General features: G+C 43.4%; 1 protein-coding gene across 4 annotated transcripts in view; it reads left to right on the top strand.

Annotated features, from left to right (window-relative positions):
• The window catches only part of KDM4B (lysine demethylase 4B), a 183,642-nt gene that overhangs the window by 16,191 nt on the left and 147,245 nt on the right, over positions 1–20,206 (top strand). For 3 of the 4 annotated variants that reach the window (XR_014559696.1, XM_083720236.1, XM_083720238.1), the window contains exons 2-5: positions 12,021–12,183; positions 16,496–16,671; positions 17,951–18,065; positions 19,169–19,362. Coding sequence is in view for 3 of the 4 variants with exons in the window: in XM_083720236.1 (XP_083576362.1) it covers positions 12,040–12,183; positions 16,496–16,671; positions 17,951–18,065; positions 19,169–19,362 (629 nt within the window). In the remaining variant the exon portion in view is untranslated. Of the gene's footprint in view, positions 1–12,020; positions 12,184–14,089; positions 14,144–16,495; positions 16,672–17,950; positions 18,066–19,168; positions 19,363–20,206 lie in introns of those variants that run through there. The other variant, XM_083720237.1, reaches the window with a different exon arrangement.

Below are 20,206 nucleotides of genomic sequence, written 5' to 3'. Positions count from 1 at the left end.
TGAGGGGCTTGCAGGTTCTCATTTCTGTTTTTAATTAACCACACCGTGTCATGTCAGCTGAACCTGAAAAGTGTGAGTGGTTTAAAATATGTAACGTTGAAAGAAACGAAGCTCAAACCATAGCTTAAGAAGTTGGGATGGTTTTGGGTTGTTTGTTGATACAACAAACAGTAGTTAAGATTAAATATAGTTTAGTTTTCATGCATAGAACAGCTAAACTCTGGTTAAACTAAGATGGAAGCCGAAGCTTCTGATCTTCATAATGACCATTGGTAAAAGGTAAAGGTAAAGGTACCCCTGCCCGTACGGGCCAGTCTTGCCAGACTCTGGGGTTGGTGCGCCCATCTCACTCAAGAGGCCGGGGGCCAGCGCTGTCCGGAGACACTTCCGGGTCACGTGGCCAGCGTGACGAAGCTGCTCTGGCGAGCCAGAGCCGCACACGGAAACGCCGTTTACCTTCCCGCTGGTAAGCGGTCCCTATTTATCTACTTGCACCCGGAGGTGCTTTCGAACTGCTAGGTTGGCAGGCGCTGGGACCGAGCAGCGGGAGCGCACCCCGCCGCAGGGATTCGAACCGCCGACCTTTCGATCGGCAAGCCCTAGGCGCTGAGGCTTTTACCCACAGCGCCACCTGCGTCCCTTAATGACCATTGGTAGTGCCAATAAAAGAGGCATACAAGAAGACACTCAAATTATATAGCAGTGTTCCTTAAAGTGGTGAGCAAGAGGCAACAGCAGGAGGATTTAAGATGAAAACAGATATTGGTACCTGGCATGCTACATTTACCATCGCTATTGACTTGGAGATCGCAGGCTCCTCTTCCTCCTCCTTCCTCCTTCTGAAGCCAGCTTACCTTCTTGGGGTGGGGGGAGTAGAGCTCCGGTGGGGGGGTGAGGGGGACGTGGAGGGGGGGAGGAGGCAGGAAACGAAAAGCTCTGTGTCTGCTCGCTCGCTAGTTCAAATGCAAGGAAAAGAATAAGAAAGGAGCGCACCCCAAACAGCGAGGAAGGCAAATAACATGGGGAAAAGCCCCCTTAGTGCTCCATGAGTTTGAGCAAGCGAAAGGCTTTAACGCAACAGCAGGGGAAAGAGAGGCGGAGTAAGGGCTTAGTTCGGGATGCTGACTTGAAGTCAGCTGAGATTTAAAGCAACAGTAGGGGAAAGACCGAGAAGCCCGGGGCATGCTCCTCAGATCTGTGTAAACTAATATAAAAATATAGTTTGACTTTTCTCACTTGTTTAGTTACTTGTCCATCTAACAACTATTTGGATCTGTCATGGTGATATCCAAACATAACTACTGTATCTGTGAAATAAAGTTCCATCCATCCATCCATCCATCCATCCATCCATCCATCCATTTATTTATTTATTTATTTATTTATTTATTTATTTATTTATTTAGACTTCGGAGGGTGATAGATCACTGCCAGTTTTTTATATTGGATTGTAGATCACACCCTACTTTGTCCATTGTCATTACAATAAGAGGTCTGAATATAGTTTATTATAAGAAAATGCTAGTCAGACTGAAGATACCAGTAACCCCCTATTTCTCAAGCATAGAATGTGGGCAGATTCTTTTCCCTGGACCCTCTTCAGTGTTTAATGCTTCCTTATATTAAAAAAAATCATTTTCTAGCTTCATTAGTAACAGTGAATGGATGGCAATTGCAAATACAGTATTAGGCAAACTTGGCAGTTTTAGAGTTTTTGGCTTTGTTTTCTAAATACTGTAGAGCATCAGAGATTTTTTGTGTGCAAACTGCAAATTGCCAGGTGCAAATTACCTTAATTTGCACACGAAAAATTGAAACAAAATTTTAAAATTTTCTGGAAAACCAACAAATGTAAATAGCTAGATAATTCTAGAATAACTTTCTCTAAACCTGACTGCTGTTCCATTTCTAATTTTATTGAGGATGACGATTTGTAGATATGGGATCCTGGCTCCAAAATAAGGAACTACACTTGAAGTTGGAACTGTTTATTCTTTGAATTGAGGAAGACATACTATTATTTTTTATGTACTATTTTCTGTTCTCTCCATGTGAAATCATTAAGGAGCACATTAAGAACATTCTCTGTATTGCAGTAGGTTTTTGTTGGTATGTTGCAGATGAAATATTAAACTGGCCCTGGGCAAATAGTAGATGTCTTAGCGAAGACATTTTAGCCCACATACTGTAATAGTCCTGAGAAGGAAAGCTGAAATTGTACATCTTCCGTTGGTACTGGAAAAGAAAAAAGGGGGATATATTACGTCTTTAAACATTGCATGTATCAAATGTAGCAAAGAAAGATCTAAGCAAATGTTAGTTTAACCAACCCTTGAAAGCAGTGCTTGTGAGATTTTCATGAAAACGTAGGGGAAATAGTTTCTGGTAGGTGTAAACACTGGTCAAAGATTGCAATTGTATCTGTACCTTTGGGAAGCAGCCTGATCTACTTTGGAGCCGCACTCTGTCTTTCCAGTTTGTACTGTTATTCAAGAATGAATTAGATCTGTTAAAAAAGAAGTGTTGTTTTCTCCCTATTCAACATAATGGGGAATCAAAAAATGATTGTAACTTCCCGCCCTTTTTTATGGAAATGGGTGAAATGTACTGGCATAGCTCCTCTCGAGTTGATCCAGTCTGCCAAATTGTAAGATACACTCAGGGGAGTTTGTGCAGGGTCCATTAAAGCTTTTTTTAAAAAATGAAGAAAAAGTGTACAATTTTCATTTTCTGTCAGAATTGGAAGCAATTTGCAGGCATGGGCATCCCACCTGAGGGGTTGAAGCCTACCAGTTTTTAGAATGATAGGTGCAGTGATTTTCCTTCAACAAACTTTGTAGTTTTGAGGTAGGTACAAAAGAACCATAGACATAGAGTTGGATGGGGGCAGGGAACAGTAGCTATAAAGTAACATAAATCTTCATGGAAGACAGGGATGGGGTAGATGCATCCCCCCTAGCAATGTGCATCTTACCCAGAGGGTTGTTCTTGAGAGGTGGGCTTCTGTCCCCATGAAGTTTTGGGTATGTGATAAAGATTTCACCGTTGACTTGCATAAGGGGAGTCACAGGACCCTCAAAGTACTGTGATTGTAGTGAGTTGGAAAAATAATTCACTGGGATTAAAAGAGACAAAATGAAGATTTCCCCCATTCTTCCCATCTTCTATCTTGAGCTGTAAGCATTTTCCCCAGTCACCATTGACTTCAGATGAACAAAACCACAGTTCTGTATTTTTTTGGACAGACAAGGCTACAGAATGACTTAGAAAGTTTGGGAGTCTACAATTAGACTCGAGATGCCTTCCACGATCCATCACAGAGGTGCGATCTGACTTAGAACTTCCTCAAACCATCTCAATTTACTTTGTAATTCAGAATGCACTACCTTTGTTTCTTGTTCAGCCAGCATTGACCAAAGAAATTGTTGATCTTAAATTTGCACCATACTTACTGTAGCTCTGCATCATCATCATTTTTTTTTTACTTCATGACAAGATACATTGTGGGTTGATTTGATTAATGAAAAGAGAGAGCTGTGATAAATGTAATCATTCCACTCGTGCAATGCAAGTGGGTTGTGAAGACAAGGCATTATGAGTTAGGTGCAAAGGAACTCTTTGCTGAATTACTGTGAGTGGATCATATTCCTTGACAGATTACTGAAGGAAGACTTGCGGAGTTAAATTATGGAATCAAATTGAACTTGTAACATAGGATACCCAAGTTTAATCTTTCTTTGTTTATATTTTTGTGCCTTCTGTTGTATACTATAATCACTTCTGTACAGTGTGTCCTTATTCCAAGCTTAAATGGGGACATTTGATGCTAACGAACAGATGCTGACTTTAAATGGCAATTAGCAGAACCTGCCTAACTTGGTACTTTGTAGTAATACCCTGTTGTATTTTTTTGTGGAGAGGGGGAAACAATTTTGTCATTTTTGCTTTCAGATTATAAAGTGATCTACAGGAGTATCAAATCAATAATTATTGGGATGGAAAAAGCTCAGCTACCATGAACATTTTTTTAGTGTGTATCAATTCAAAATTTGTGCTGCCATGTGCAAAAACATTGAGTGTTGAATGGTTTTGAATCCTTTGTAGGTTTTACTTGTCTGGTTCATAGGATTAGGAATTACATTTGTCCACATACCCCTGTAACAATGCTGGCAAATCAAATATTTGTTCCAGACATTTAGTTTCAAGGCAAAGCTTGAGATCTGAAAATTTATTTTCTCTTGGTTTTTCCGCAGTTGTGTCTTGTGGAAAGATTTTTGCATATTTATTTTTGTTTTATGTCAACTGTTTTGGCTTCATACAGACGTGCTGTGGTTGCTAGTCTGAAAAAAGCTTTAGGCCATATAAGTCCACATGCTCCTTGTTTGTAAAAGTTAGGGTGTGGGAAAATATTGTACTATTTTTTTATTTAAAAAATGCACATTTTTTACACTGGAAGAGTTGAATTTGAGTAATAGACATGTTTCTTGCAGAGCTCCCGGTTTTTTTCTATAGAGTTTTCAAATTGGATCAAACTTTTCTGTAGTTAAAAAGGTATACAGTGGTGCCCCGCAAGACGAACGCCTCGCAAGACGAAAAACCTGTTAGACGAAAGGGTTTTCCGTTTTGGAGGCGCTTCGCAAAACGAATTTCCCTATGGGCTTGCTTCGCAAGAAGAAAGCCCATAGGGAAATCTCCGGGGACCTCTTTTAAATGCTAGTGGCGGGGAGCAAAGCCTTTCCCCCCCCCCCTCCAGCCTTCAGAAGAGGTCCAGGAAGGCCGGCGGGGGGCGAAAGGCTTTGCTCCCCACTGCCAGCATTTTAAAAGCAGTCCGGGATAGCAGGGAAGCGCAGGGAATTCTCCGCTGTCCCGGGGCGATTTAAAAGCCCCCGGGAAGGCAGGCAGGGGGGACAAAGACTTTTGCCCCCCGCCCGCCTTCAGAAGAGGTCCAGGGGGGACAAAGACTTTTGCTCCCCCCGCCTGCCTTCAAAAGCCCTCCGGGACAGGCAGGCAGACTTTTGCCCCCCGCCGGCCTTCAGAAGAGGTTTCTTTTTTTCTTTTTTTAATTTTTTATTAAGAGTTTTTTAATACAATAAAGAGAAAAACAGCATAAGCAAAAAACAAACAAAAAAGAAAACAAACATAAAATTTAGCATCGTGTAATAACCAACTTTTCTTCATTTTTGGACTTCCTCGCGTCTCTCGCTCCTACTTTCCAAATTTATAAAATTTTGATCAGCGATTTATCTCCTTATTTCCATTCTTATTGTACACATTTCCAATGTTTTGTCCCTAACTTTGAATATTTTTATCTAGATCTTAAATATCTAATTTTACCATAATATTTATTCAAAATTTATTTTTCTCATAAACTTCACTCAATCTCATAGTCTTTTCACCAAACTTTATGGTGCCCTATTATTTTCAAATCCCTCATCCTTCTTAACACTCATATAATTTACAGTGTTTTTGTAGATAGTCCTTGAATTTCTTCCAATCCTCTTCCACTGCTGAAGGCGGTTTCCATAGGAACACATTAATTGATCTTTAATGCATTCCTATAGGAAACCATGCTTCGCAAGACGAAAAACTCGCAAGACGAAAAGACTTGCAGAACGAATTAATTTCGTCTTGCGAGGCACCACTGTATCTTCTTCAGTATCTAATTCTCTAGCCACAGCTTTGTCCATAAATTTAGTGCAGGTTAGTGCCTGATAGAGCCAAAATACTGCATTTCACCTGACGTATGCATATGGAAGTCTGCGAAACATTTGGGCAATGCTTTCTTATATCCCAGATAGAGCATGTAGTGGAATTACATCAGCATAATTGCATCCTTATGATGAAAGATTAATCAAATTTTGTATAGTCGTGAAACCTATATTTCCAAAGAGTTGCTGCTGCGCAGAATAGATTGACCCCATCATAAGCACCACATAACATTTTTATTTCTGAGAAAGAATGCAATTAGTTGTTCGTTATTGTCTGTTTCTGTTAATTTTATTCTGGTGTTTGGAGACCTCAACAGGAAAAAATAAGATAACCTGAAGGCAGGAGCTGTGAAGTGGTGAATCTAAATGTCCCACATCTAGAGCAGGAGTGGGCAAGCTTGCTGGATTTTTTTGGGGGGGGGGAGTAGGTTTTTTTGTGCCTTTAACAGCTGCATGGTGGGCAGAAATTAAACAGGAAATTACACTATCAACAATCATCCTGGCTAACCATAGAACATCTGTCATTCATGGCCACTGGTCCAGATGGAAAAGAGATACTACCATCAGCTCCAGTCTGGTTGCTAGCATGGATCAGGACAGATGTGGTCTCTTGACACCTCCTCTTCTTCGTTGCCCTCTTTGCTGTTAACCTTGGCTGCTGCAGCTGGAAGATTTGCTGTTGTCAGGATTCTGCATTCTAGGGGAGCTGGAGCTGACCATGTCACCTGCTAAATAAAACAGCCCAATACCATTGCTGGAGGAGGTGTTAATGGTGACCACATTGGGGAAACCATCTGCCTTAATTGAGTTCTATTTAGGATAAATGGGTCTTTTTGGAGTAAAATGTAACCAAATAAGACTTCAAACTATGATATCTGTTACTTCAGGCATTTGTTTTAAAAAGTTATTCAATTAAAAGGTATCTGAAAAGCTAGTTGGGCTTTTATTGTTATTTTTTAAGTGTTCCAAAACAGAGGGATAGCTTGCTGTTGCTTTGAAAGAATTCTTTTTAGTACTTCATTGCATGAACATTACAACAAATGTTGTATGGCATGGTGTGGGGGTGGCATCTGTGATAACCTTAGTTAAAGGACCTGCTGAATCAAGCTAGTAGTCTCTCTAGTCTAGCATCCTGTTCTCACAGTGGCCAACAAGCCACTGGTGTTCAGAGATCTACTGCCTCTGACAGTGGAGGTAGGACATAGTCATTGTAGCGATTAGCTGTTGATAGCCTCTATCCTCCATGAATCTGTCCAGTCATCTTTTAAAACGATGCATTTTGCTGCTCATTTCCTCCTGGGGGAGAGTCCCATAATTTAGCTCTATGCTTTGTGAATAAGTACTTTTTGCTATCTGACATGGCATTAAACTTCATTGGCTTTCCCCAAGTTCTAGTGTTATGAGGGAGGGAGCAAAACTTTTCTCTATCCACTTTCCAATACATTCCAATTTTATAAATTTCTATGATGTCACCTCTTATCTTTTCTCTAAACTAACAATCTCGGGTTCTGTAACCTTCATCCCCTTTCTGTTCATGCAGTGACATGTGGTCTCCTTCATTTGCCAGAAGCAGTGTTGGTTTGCTGTGCTTTTAGATAATTAGAGATTGTGAGTGCTGAGTTTCCTCCTCTCCTTCCACTGTGGGTTCTATAGTTAGCTGTTGCAATAAGCTTATTTGTGTTAATTAGCTGGATGTACCTTTCAGCTAGCATCATCTGGGGAGTCTTCAGCCTGAGAAGTACATGTCTTTCCCTCTTTGATTGTTGTGGATCCTGATTGGTATAAGATGCTTCCCACCCACATTTTTCTAATCTGGGCAGCAGTGGCAACTGAGACTCATTTGGTAACCCAGATTATTCCTTATTTGGTTTCATTGCCATGAAATTTTACTTAGATATGGAATTAGATACAGTACTTGAGAAGCTTTTTTGTTTGCTTGTTAGAATGCAGAAATATCGAATTTTACAAGGCTCTTTGATGCAGATTTGATAAGAACCTGGGCTTTCTTCTGGTGGAATAGATGCCTAGGTCAGATTATGGTCAAAGACACTCTAGATCAGGAGTGGTCTAAGGTCAGTCTTTCATAGTCTTTAAAAAACCAACAACTTGAAGCCCACTAACGATCCAATACTATATGTGTTCAGTCTAGGGAGCAAGAGTGCATCCTCAGGCACTCTTAAGTGACCCCATGTTTGCACTCTTGCTTAAGTATGGACTTGCTGGATCATATCAGTGCTTCCCTGCATCAGGAAGTGTTTAATACTTGACTTGACGTTTTGGTATGTTCTGATAAATGCTATGAGCTGCCTAGAGTGGCCGGGGAAACCCAGCCAGATGGGTGGGGTTTAAATAATAAAATTATTATTATTAGCAAGATGCACCTAATCCAGCAGCCAGTGGTATTTTCTGCACATACATTATTATTTTTCATAATTCTTCTTTGGCTAGACACGAAGAGGAGCAAAGATGCATGCAGGTCTCTGAAGCTGAGTCCTCTGACCTTTTGGAATTCCTGCTACATCTCCTGCTGCTCAGATTTTGCCAGGAATTGCCTGCATATTTTCAAGCCATAGTGCTTTAAAGGTAAAGGTAAAGGTACCCCTGCCCGTACGGGCCAGTCTTGACAGACTCTGGGGTTGTGCGCCCATCTCACTTAAGAGGCCAGGGGCCAGCGCTGTCCGGAGACACTTCCGGGTCACGTGGCCAGCGTGACATCGCTGCTCTGGCGAGCCAGAGCCGCACACGGAAACGCCGTTTACCTTCCCGCTGGTAAGCGGTCCCTATTTATCTACTTGCACCCGGAGGTGCTTTCGAACTGCTAGGTTGGCAGGCGCTGGGACCGAGCAGCGGGAGCGCACCCCGCCGCAGGGATTCGAACCGCCGACCTTTCGATCGGCAAGTCCTAGGCGCTGAGGCTTTAACCCACAGCGCCACCTGCTTTAATAGGTGCCAAATAAATGTAATATATAAATAAAGGACTTTTATAATGAGTGCCTTTTGCGGCGCCCCGGAAGTAAGAGAACGGGTTACGTCCAGGTCTCGCTGCTCAAAATGATGTCACACGCATACACAGAAGCGGCAAATCGCGACCCGCGCACGCGCAGACGCGGGTTGCGTTCTGCTCAGGTTGTGAACAGGGCTCCGGAACAGATCCTGTTCGCAACCAGAGGTACCACTGTACTTAAATAGTTTTGCATCTTAAATAGTTTTGCATCCTGCTGCCTTTTGTTTTTATGCAAACAGATTGAGGCATTGCTTGGGGCTAGACTAGGTTGTGGGGAATGCCATCATCCCATAACCCTCTGCTGCCCTCTGCTGATACGTCAAGTGAATAGCATATTATCATTTTAAAATATAATCCTGTAGCTTTTATGTTTGCCAATAGAATGATTATGCTGAAATTAATTATGGCAGCTACTTCTATAAGGTGTTTCCTCATAAAAAGTTACTCTTAACAAAAATCTTGGCTAACATGCCAAAGTAGATGAGGCACTGACTTGGAAATCTAAAGCAAATGAAACAGTTCTTTTCAGGTTGGTTGATGGTTTTTAAAATTCTGAGTGCTATTCTGCTGCGTCTGGTGTACAGAGCAAAATTGATACCAATCAGACTCTGTGATGCTCTATACAGTGGTACCCCGCAAGACGAACGCCTCGGAAGACCAAAAACTCGCTAGACGAAGGAGTTTTTCGTTTTCTTAGCCGCTTTGCAAGACGCATTTCCCTATGGGCTTGCTTCGCAAAACAAAGCTTGCCCCGCAAGCTCCGGGGATAGCGGGGAAGCGCAGCGCGTCTTCCCCGCTGTCCCCAGACCTCTTTTGAAGCAAGGGGCGGCGGGGAGAAGATCGCTTCTCCCCGTTGCCAGCCCCGCAATCTCCGGGGACAATCTCCGCCTTCCCCTCTGTCCCCGACCCCTTTTGAACCAAGGGGCAGCAACGGGGAGAAGCGATCTTCTCCCCGTTGCCGCCCCTTGCTTCAAAAGAGGGGACAGAGGGGAAGGCGCGCGGCGCTTCCCCTCTGTCCCCGGACGGTCTCCATAGGAACGCATTGATTGATTTTCAATGCATTCCTATGGGAAACCGTGCTTCGCAAGACGAAAAACTCTCAAGAAGAAAAAACTTGCGGAACGAATTAATTTTGTCTTGCGAGGCACCACTGTAATTAGTATATTCCACAAGTTAAAGAAAACTACCAATGTTCCCTCTTTCTTAGCAGTGCGTTGTAGTAGCTGTTAATGCATATTTTCAAAGGCATCCTGTTCCAAAGACGAAGCTGAATTATTGTAATACTGAGATGACCCCAGAAGGCAGGCTCCCCCACCCTTTCCTTCCTAGCAGTAAGACACCAGCAGCAACTCCTATTCACCGAGAGGCTCTTGTTGAGGAGCAGTCGCCTTACCTTGCTTCATGGGTGATCAGGCCCTGGACCATGCTATGAATACAGACCCTCCAAGTGTCCCTCTTTTCCAGGGACATACCTGATTTAGAGAAGCCATCCCAGTTTCTGATTTGATCCCGGAATGTCCCGCTTTTACTTAGGATGCCCCTATTTTCATTGGAGAAATGTTGGAAGGTATGGAGTTATTCAACTCCTGAGCAGTCGGAAGGCAATCCTGTATAGGGAAGGTTTTTTTTTAATTGTTTAATGTTTTTAAAAAAATATTTTTATACATGTTGGAAGCTACCAAGAGTGGCTGGGGCAAACCAGTAAGATGTGTGGAGTATAAATAGTAAAATCACCCTTATAGAATGGGACGTCCCTATTTTTGTTGGAGAAATGTTAGAGGGTATGTGAATAACTGGGACAGAGCTGTTCAAAAGTATCTCTTTTGGTCAGAGTTCCTCAGACTCTCCTCCCTTGAGCCACAGTATATCTTGGACAAATGGCAGCGCTTTTCCTTGGATAACTTCAAATTGTACTGTTCCTGTTTCTTCTGTCCTTGACTGAACCTAGACACAGCAAAAAAGTGTTTCAGAAAAACACGTTGTAAACCTCAAAGGGGGAAATCACGGTGAAAGACAGAACTCCACAGCGCCATCTGGTGTCACTGTGTTATAACACATATAAAATGTTTTTTCTTTACTAATGTAGCCGAGTCCCTTGTAGCTTGAAAGGGCACTAATAGTGAGACCAGCAGCATGGTTAAATCTAAGATTGTTTGCTTTGGGTTTAAAGTATGAAAAATGGCAGTAATCTGGGAAGGTAGCTCTGGGTGCAGTGGGTCTTTTGTCAGGGGTAGGAATACGTTTTGCAGGCGACCTAACCTGAGAAGTTTAAAATGTACTGTAAAATGTTCTCATGCAGAAAGAAGTGATGGCACACCAAAACTTTTCCCTGTGCTTTGCATTCCCTTGTAGAGAATAAGAGGAAGTATGGTTTGTACAAATATAACTAGTGATTGTTTAAAATTACTTTTTAGCAACCCTGGGAATCATTTTTCTGAGGGTGCAGGATTAAAAAACACACAAAATAGTCGCAATAATGGTTAGAGTTACTGTAATTGCAATGGGTGATATCCCATGTTAGCCATACTCAGAATAGAGCCACTGGAATAAATGGACTTGAGTATCCTAAATTCATAAATTTCAGTAGGTTTGCTCTTGTGTATTGCTGAACAATAACAACTTCATCTCTTACTTAATTTTAATTTTATACTATAACTAGAAGCTAGAATAAAATAAGTTGTCAAATTAAGAGTTCTTTTCTCCTCCCTGATTCTGGTGGTTGTGGAAAGCTCTTCTACAGCAGTCTCCCACTTGGCCCAGATGTCTGGACAGCCACTGCAGGAAGTTATTTCCCCTCCCCAGTGACAGCAAGCAGAAAGCCGTATCACTTTGGATCCAAAACCTTAGATTGCTTAGTGTAAAATCTCAATAAACTGCTTTGCTACCTCCTAACCAGGGCATGGAATGTGTCAGTAGATCTGCCACATTGCCCACCTCTGATAGCTGCGTAAGTTGAGCAAATATGATTTCTTAATTTTAACAGTAATAATACTAATTTATATTTTGTACCCTACCCCCTCTGACTGGGTTGCCCCAGCCACTCGGATCAGCTTCCAGCACTACATATATAATATTCCTACAACTGACAAGTAGGTATTCTGCAATGACATTTTAAAGAATATCTCTAAGAAGATTGTCTTTGTTCCATGTTGACTTCTTGGACTGCTAAATCTAAATAAGCATTTCCCATTGGATGCATAAAACTAAAAAAGAACACAAAAATAAATGAATCAAAGGGTCTTCATTTAATCATGGTGGTCTTCATTTAACTTTTATTTTTATCCTCTCTTACTTTCTTTGCTGTATAGGGGCTAAAAACTCACCAGCATGATGGGGTCTGAAAACCCAAGTCCACAGAATCCCAGCTGTAAAATCATGACGTTCCGTCCAACACTAGAAGAATTCCAGGACTTTGGAAAATATATTGCTTATATCGAATCCCAGGGAGCTCACAGAGCTGGACTTGCTAAGGTGAGTTTGATCTCAGTGGTCCAGGAAGTGGTCCCAGATGATCTTCCTATGGTCTGGGGCAGTAAAGGGTTTAATTGGTAGGAGCTTGGTTTTAATTGGGATTAAAGTAAAGATCAGGGATTGTCAACCTTTCGGTCCTTCAGTTGTTAAATTCTGAGAGGGTTGTGCGTACCAGTCACAAAATGGTTGCCATTGAGACATGAGGATTTAGAAAATGGCTGCCACATCTAAACGAGGGTGGGGGTAACAGAACCACAAAATAGTGCAAATGTGAAAGATTTTCTAGAAATTATTTCTTTTTACATTTCCACTGCTTCGTTTGAGATGTGGGTTTAAATAGCGAAAGACGTTTCAGGAACCTCCCGGAAAAAATAGCAAAATCCCACTTAGCTCTTGGTTCAGGACCTCCTACCCAACCTTCCCAAGAGAAAGATGTGTAAATGACACTCACCAAGTAGAATTTTGGTGCGTGAAGAGCAGGAAAACACAATAGAAAAAGCCAAGAGCCACCTGAAAGTAAAACACACCCCTATCTTCCTCCAAATTAACAGCTGACCAGGAAAGTTCAAACTCCCACTTAACCACAGTGTTCGCAGGGACCCTGTTTGAATCTCTTCATCAGTGTAGCACCAACATGATACACAAACAGATCTGGGGCACAGATCTGTATGATTTTTTACATGGGATTTCTCTCAGACCATTGTGCACCACAGAACACACCTCTATTTAGATAATGGTTTGGGGAAGATCAGTTGTCAAAATCGTCAGGATACATATATCCTGCACTTTGAAATCGTGTTTTTGATACGTAATAGTGCTGGCTAGCACAAGAAAAGTGTTTTTTACTGTGCTGTCCACAAAAACCAGTGCCAGCTTAAAGTTTGATACTGGCTTTTGGGGGTAGCTTTGGGATTTGGGCAAATGAGCACAAAGGGAATGCCATCTGTTGAATGTACTCTGTTGGCACCCCCAACACCTTTAAATAAAGTACCAATGCTTCCAGCCCCCTGTACCCACCATGGCCTGTGTGAGGGAAGCTTTTAATATTTGATGTATTACAGTATTTTAATACTTTTTTGGAAGCCGCCCAGAGTGGCTGGGGAAGCCCAGCCAGATGGGCAGGGTATAAATAATTTATTATTATTATTATTATTATTATTATTATTATTATTATTATTATTATTAGGTGGATGGTTGGAACGGCAGCGGGGGCTGCTTCACAATTTCCAGGCTGTCCCCCTTAAAAAAAAATCTATTCTATTCATCACACTTAAAGTGCACAATATTTATTTTATTAATCATAATAATTTGTATTCTACCTTTTAGGATACAAATCCTTCAAAGTGGCTTGTGGGTAACATTCAATTATATATTTTTAAAATGCAGTTAGTAATACTAACACAGAGCTGTAGCTATGGGAGGACTAGCCAGGTTTTATTTGTACACAAATGTTCACAGAGGGGTGCTAAACAAGGTCTTTGACCTGGGTGAAATAAAGCTTAGTTTCGCCCCTGACTAATGTTAAAAAGTGGTGGCCCTGAGGAAGGCGTGGGAGTGGGGAAGTGGAAAATCTAGCTGGAAAAGGCTTAGTTTCTATTTATATAATTGCTTTCTCTTTAATATTTTCAACATGGGCATTTAAGTGTGTTGGAGCATCAAGAAAGTTGTCTCCGCATAGTTGAGCCTTATTTGCCACAACCTGGCACAAAAACACACGCAGGGCAGTGGCGTAGCGTGGGTTGTCAGCACCCGGGGCAAGGCAAGTAATTTGCGCCCCCTAACCTGTGGATTTTAGCACTGTGAGTGTGAGCGCGCTCCCCCCCAAATGTTGCGCCCGGTGCGGCCGGCCCCCCCTGCAACTCCCACGCTACGCCACTGACGCAGGGGACATTCAGCAGAACAAAACAGCTTCAGCAAGGAGTGAGTTGAGTCAGGAAACACAAGGTCCTCATTGAAGCAGGTCAATTACTAATTTTATTACAGATTCACAGGGTAAAGGAGTGTTGTTGAAAGCTTTCCAGGTCATGTGTCCTTGTCCAGTCAAGTGTACTAATGAATTTCACTAGGTTTGCTTCCTTGGAGGTAGATTATTCTAACTAGCTATCAGCCAGTTGTAGGTGGCAGGTACAATGAGGTTTTCCTCTTCTATTGTATGAGGCTTTTTGCTTTGCTGGGTGCTTAATTATTGTGTCTTAACTACCTTTTTAGGCAGATAGCAAAAGGGCTTTCTTCTGGAGAATAGGGGCAGGGGGAGTGTTACTATTTTAGGTGTGAATTAGGAATACAGTGGTGCCTCGCAAGACGAAATTAATCCATTCCGTGAGGCTCTTCATATAGCGGTTTTTTCGTCTTGCGAAGCAAGCCCATTGACAGCTTAGCGGATTAGTGCTATTAGCGGTTTAGCGGCTTTTAGTGGCTTTTAGCGGCTTATCAGCTTAGCGGATCAGCTGATAAGCGGCTTAGCTGCTTAGAAAAAGGGGGGGGAGGGGAAAAAACCCGCAGGAACTCGCAAGACATTTTTGTCTTGCGAAGCAAGCCCATAGGGAAATTCATTTTGCGAAGCGCCTCCAAAACGGAAAACCCTTTCGTCTAGCGGGTTTTCCGTCTTGCTAGGCGTTCGTCTTGCGGGGCACCACTGTAGCAAGGGTGCCCACATTGAATTCCATTTCCCCCTCCAAATCTTTGGAACCTGGGACACTTTTTTTCTCTCTGTGCAAAACATGAAGCACATAGCATGCTTGTTCTGAGCGTATTCCAGCTGAGGAATGACACGCCTTCTCCCTGAGCTAGTGAGCCCCACCTGGGCTGTAGGTCCTTGCCTGCCTAAGAAAGGAAGTAAACTTCAGCCTTTTTAATCCAGAGGTTTGTAGGCAGTAATTTCCTAATTCAGCCTGGCCAGGTGCCATTTAATTTTGCTCTGCTGTTGTTGTTTTCTGCATTGTTCAGTTTCCCAGGACTTCCTTGGATATATTCCAGTTAGCTGGTCTCCACTAGACTCAGCATGGGCTCCTTGATCACGGTGAAACAGATGGTTAGTTTTCTTAGTTGAGTTGCACTGTGTGTAGCAGCAGCTTATCAGTATCCTACAAATAGGCTGTGTTGTACAATCAGAAAGCTTCTTGCCCTTTTCAAGGTGCCAACATAAGACAAAAAAACAGTCCTCTCAATATTGGTTGGAGTTGGTGTGACAAAGGACAAGGAAGGAAGGGATATGTGAACTGAGATTGGGTGGAGAAGCCAATATAAGCAAGGCAGTTTAATTGCTGTTAAATAAGATGCTCAGGCTTAATAAGTTGCCAGTGGGGAGTCACTTTTTTAATTCCAAGAATGCCCCTCGAGGTACTTTGATGCCTCCTTTATCTCCAGCCAAAATGTGACTCTTCCATGTTCTCTTGCATTGAGTGAGGGAGCGTTGAGAATACTGCCTTTGATAGGGATATTCATGCTAGCAGTTTCTGCTCAGAAGGACCCTACATCTAGGGTTGGGCATTTGCCAAAAAAAAATTTGGTCAGCTGACCAAATATACTGTCAAAGAGTGGTCAGATGTTTTGAAAGCCTTATCAACAAATTTGATACGTAAGAACAATAAAGTAAAAATGAATTAAGTGAAATTAAGAAAAATTGAATTCATTAATTTCATTGCTTTGCAGTAGCACTCCCTCCCTCCCTCTCTCGCTATTATAACCAATTTTAGGTTCAATTTGTCTTAAATGTGAATCATTTATTGCAGAGCAACTACTTGTCTTGGCTTTTATCTTAGAAGACCACAATCAGCCTACAGTTATAGAACTGGCACCACCTGGTTCCTGTAGCAAATAAGTTGGAGTCACAAGGAATTGCAGGCAGTGACCTTTGCTGTTGACGACTGCTCCTGTTCCTACTGCAGTTATAACTCATAGGCAGCAGAAACTTTGCTCATCTGCTAGGTTTGCAGCTGACTGATGTAGGAATGGATTCAAATAACCTTGACTCCTGCCCTTTCTAGTAGTGGCACCATAATGAAATAAATAGCTGACTGTGTATGCAGTGGCATTCTTAGCTTCATTGAATATTTGACCAATATGTGATCAATTGACTCTCAGTTGATATTTGACCAGTGACTTGACCAGGATGCCAAGTATACTAGCTCTACAACTGATGATATTAGTATAGTATTATAATAATAGTAAAGGAGCTTCCTCCGAACTGAAGAAGTAGTGAAGCCAAGATAATCCTGGCTGCTGTTTCAATGACAAAAATAATTATGTTACTGTAATCCTTGTGCCTTTTAGTAGTGAGATCTTGACATGTGCTTTCCCACCTGCTTTCAAGGTGATTCCTCCCAAGGAGTGGCAGCCACGCAGGAGCTATGACGACATTGACAGCATGGTCATCCCCGCTCCCATCCAACAGGTGGTGACTGGGCAGTCGGGACTCTTCACCCAGTATAATATTCAGAAGAAACCAATGCTGGTTGGAGATTATCGTCACTTGGCCAATAGTGAGAAGTATGTACATGTTAGGACCATTATGGTGTTTGTTTTAAAATGGACAATGATTTAACAGTGAGAGAAGCACTTTCTTATTTAGTATTGATAGAGGCAGCCTGGGTGTTGGCCATGTTTAGTTTCCTCTGTGATGCACCTTCCTGTCCTTTTTATAGGGTTTGAGCCTACACATTTTTACGGCAGAGATGGACAGTCTTTTTCTGTCAAGGGCCACACTCTCAGGGATAATCTCTAAGAAGCTGCATGCCTGCTATGGTCAGAGCCAGAGACAAAAGTACTCTGGATTAACTAATCTGGAATAAAGACTTTCCTTCCTTCAATTTCTACTATGGCTACTTTAGATTAGACTTCTCAGTCCTACTGAGGTCTACTCAAAGGAAGCCCCACTGGGGTTTGATGGGATTGCCCTCCTGCTGTTCTGGAAAGCAAGCTGAAGTAATTTCTCTCTACAAATGCGTGCAGATACAGCAGAATCTCAACAATTTGTTCTTAGCTATCTGGGGGAAAACATATGCTACCCAAGCTATACAAAAAAGGGGAAATGCTTTTTTGAAAATAATATAAAATATTGTCTCAGTTGCTCTGAAATTACATAGAAAGGAAGAGAAAGCAGTTTGAAAGCCAGAGAAAATAAGTAGGGAATGAACAGGAGGAAAGGAAGGAAGTCTAATGGGGTTTGAAGAATGAGGGCAGCTTCAGGAGGAATCAGAGAAAGGGGAGGTGCATCAGATAAAGTGATTACCACAGGTGCATTCTGGAGTACACATGGCTAAAGCACCTTTCCCGCATGGTTCTTAATATGGGACTGGGCATAAAAGGCTGCATGGCCCTGCTGTTGAGCAAAGAGGGGTAACCTAAATTTTCTGTGTGTGTGTGTGTGTGTGTTTGTGTGTTTTGCTGGCTGCAGTCATCAGCTACCACAATTCTGGTGCTTTTAAGGTAACTGGCTAAGCCACATTGGGGGGGGGGGAGGGAGAGGCTCCCCAGTAGTCTAGTTGCCCTGATGTGGCTTGTCAGGTGGAATAAATCTTTACATAGAAATTGCTTTTCTGCAGGAAAGTCATGCACACTTTCAACCCTATGTGCCAGCTCCAGCGATTTAAAGCTCCTCCACACGTATATGTGTGTCGTGTGGCTGCAGCTGTGTAGTTTGCATGCTGTTCCCTACATAGAAGCACATTCCTTATAAAAGTGATCAGCTGTGTGAAGTACAAGCATGTGAGATTAAGTGGGATTCCCATGTCTAATCTTTTGCTTCCTCTTCTATTTCATTTACCAGGTACTGTACCCCCCGGCACCAAGATTTTGATGACTTGGAACGCAAATACTGGAAGAATCTGACTTTTGTGTCTCCTATTTATGGAGCAGATATCAGCGGTTCCCTTTATGATGCAGTAAGCGACAATGAGATGAGATGAGTGTGTGTCCACTCTGCAGACCCAGATCAGTTTCTAATATCAATTCTAATTAAATGGAAGTGCTGAGAACCTTTTGTGCAGGGATTTCTGGCTTCTTTCAAAAGTACTGCATTTCTTGTGATTCCTTAGTTAGGAGCTGTGACTGGCTTAAGGTGACCCTTAAGCAGAACTCGGTGGATATAGCCATACGTGCATTATACTTAGAGCAGGTTTCAGTCATGATTTGTCTCCCTCTTCCAACTTCCATTGTCACCCTTCCCCCCTTCGTGAATCAGATCACTCCTTAACATTGGTGGAGAGTAATTCATGTTGCAGAGGGGAGTTTTTGTACCTGTTTGATGGTGTGTGTGTGTGGGTATGCCAGTTCTTTCCCTCAGACCTGCTGCTCAGTAGACCATTGCGTGTCCCATACCCCTGCTGTTGGTAATGGCTGCAGGTACCCTGCTCTTGCCACATGTGTTTCCTTAAGACCAGCGGCGTAGCGTGGGTTGTCAGCACCTGGGCCAAGAAAAGTAATTTGCGCCCCCTAACCCCTAACCTGCCGCCGCTGCCAGCTTCTTCTTGCTGCTGCTTGGGCTGGGGTATTTATGGTAAGGTAGCCACGGTGGTGGCGGCGGGTCCGTGTCAGGTGATCTGAGGCGAGTTGCCGCTGGCGCTGCCGCCCAAACGACGCCGCTTGCCCGGAGGAGGAGGGCGAGGAAAATGCAACATGGCCCAGCAGCTGCAGCGGCAGCGGCGGCGGGGCTGTGAGGAGGGGCTGCGTGGCGCGCCCTCCACGGCAAGCACTGAGAGCCACTGCCTGCCGGACGCCTTCAGCCCGGACGCGCGCACAGCTCGTCGGTTCCGCGAGACATGGGGCTCTGTTACAGCCTGCGCCCGAGGCTCTTCGGCGACTCTGGAGGCGGCGAGTGCGCCCCCCCAGATGTTGCGCCCGGTGCGGCTGGCCCCCCCTGCACCCCCTACACTACGCCACTGCTTAAGACATTGCATGTGGATGTGGCAGCCAGCAGCCTCTCTGTCCTGAAGCAAAAGGAGGTCTTGCTTTCCCTCCTGAGAGTGGCTTCTTTCTCCTCCTATAGGATGTGGAACAGTGGAATATTGGGAATCTGAACACTCTACTAGATATGGTGGAACATCAGTGTGGAATTATCATCGAAGGCGTGAACACCCCCTACCTCTACTTTGGGATGTGGAAAACCACATTTGCTTGGCATACAGAGGACATGGATCTTTACAGCATCAACTACCTGCATTTTGGAGAGCCCAAATCTTGGTGAGTATGTTGTGGGTGGGTATTTAGCATTACAAAAGAGACCACAGAGCCATCTGGGTCCAGAGCAGGACCACTAGCAGGGCTGGCATTCCAGGGAAGCTTCTTTGCGCTCAAATCCTACCCCTGGATGCTCTGTACCAAGGAACCACAAGCTTTGAACCAAGGCAACATTACCTACCAAAGCTGGAAGGGCCATAGCTGAGTGGTTCAGTCTCCTGGTACATGGCAGGGCTATGTAGTCCAGTGTCCTGGTGAAACCTCACCCTTTGCACAGAGATCATCCAGAGAATGGGCGTGTCACCTGAAAGTGTCTGCAGAGTAAGGGACAGAATCCAATCACATACAGCAGCTGAGAAAGCCTCCTTGTGATGTGACTCCAAAAACCTAAAATTCTGCTCCTTCACCCAGGAAAACATAATATCAGGCAAATATAGGAATATGCAAATCAGGCAGTTTCTGGTAATCTCCTGTTTGGCAAACTCCTGCTGCAGTGATGCAGAGCGTGAGTGTGTCATGTCTTGTCATACCCTTGGCACACTGTGCCCTTTGGGGGGAAATCTGCAACGGTCAGAACCTGTTAAGTTGAGAAATGGGCAGGCCTTTCCTATGTAGCAGCATACGGGCTGGGAGTTTTGCTTCCGCTGTAGCTTTATTAGTAAATGGTATGTAAATGGGGACGCAGGTGGCGCTGTGGGTTAAAGCCTCAGCGCCTAGGACTTGCCGATCGAAAGGTCGGCGGTTCGAATCCCTGCGGCGGGGTGCGCTCCCGCTGCTCGGTCCCAGCGCCTGCCAACCTAGCAGTTCGAAAGCACCTCCGGGTGCAAGTAGATAAATAGGGACCGCT

This window comes from Podarcis gaigeae (genome assembly GCF_964106915.1).
Source record: "Podarcis gaigeae genome assembly, chromosome: 18".
Lineage (NCBI taxonomy): Eukaryota > Metazoa > Chordata > Lepidosauria > Squamata > Lacertidae > Podarcis > Podarcis gaigeae.
This window is presented reverse-complemented; position numbering and strand designations above follow the sequence as displayed.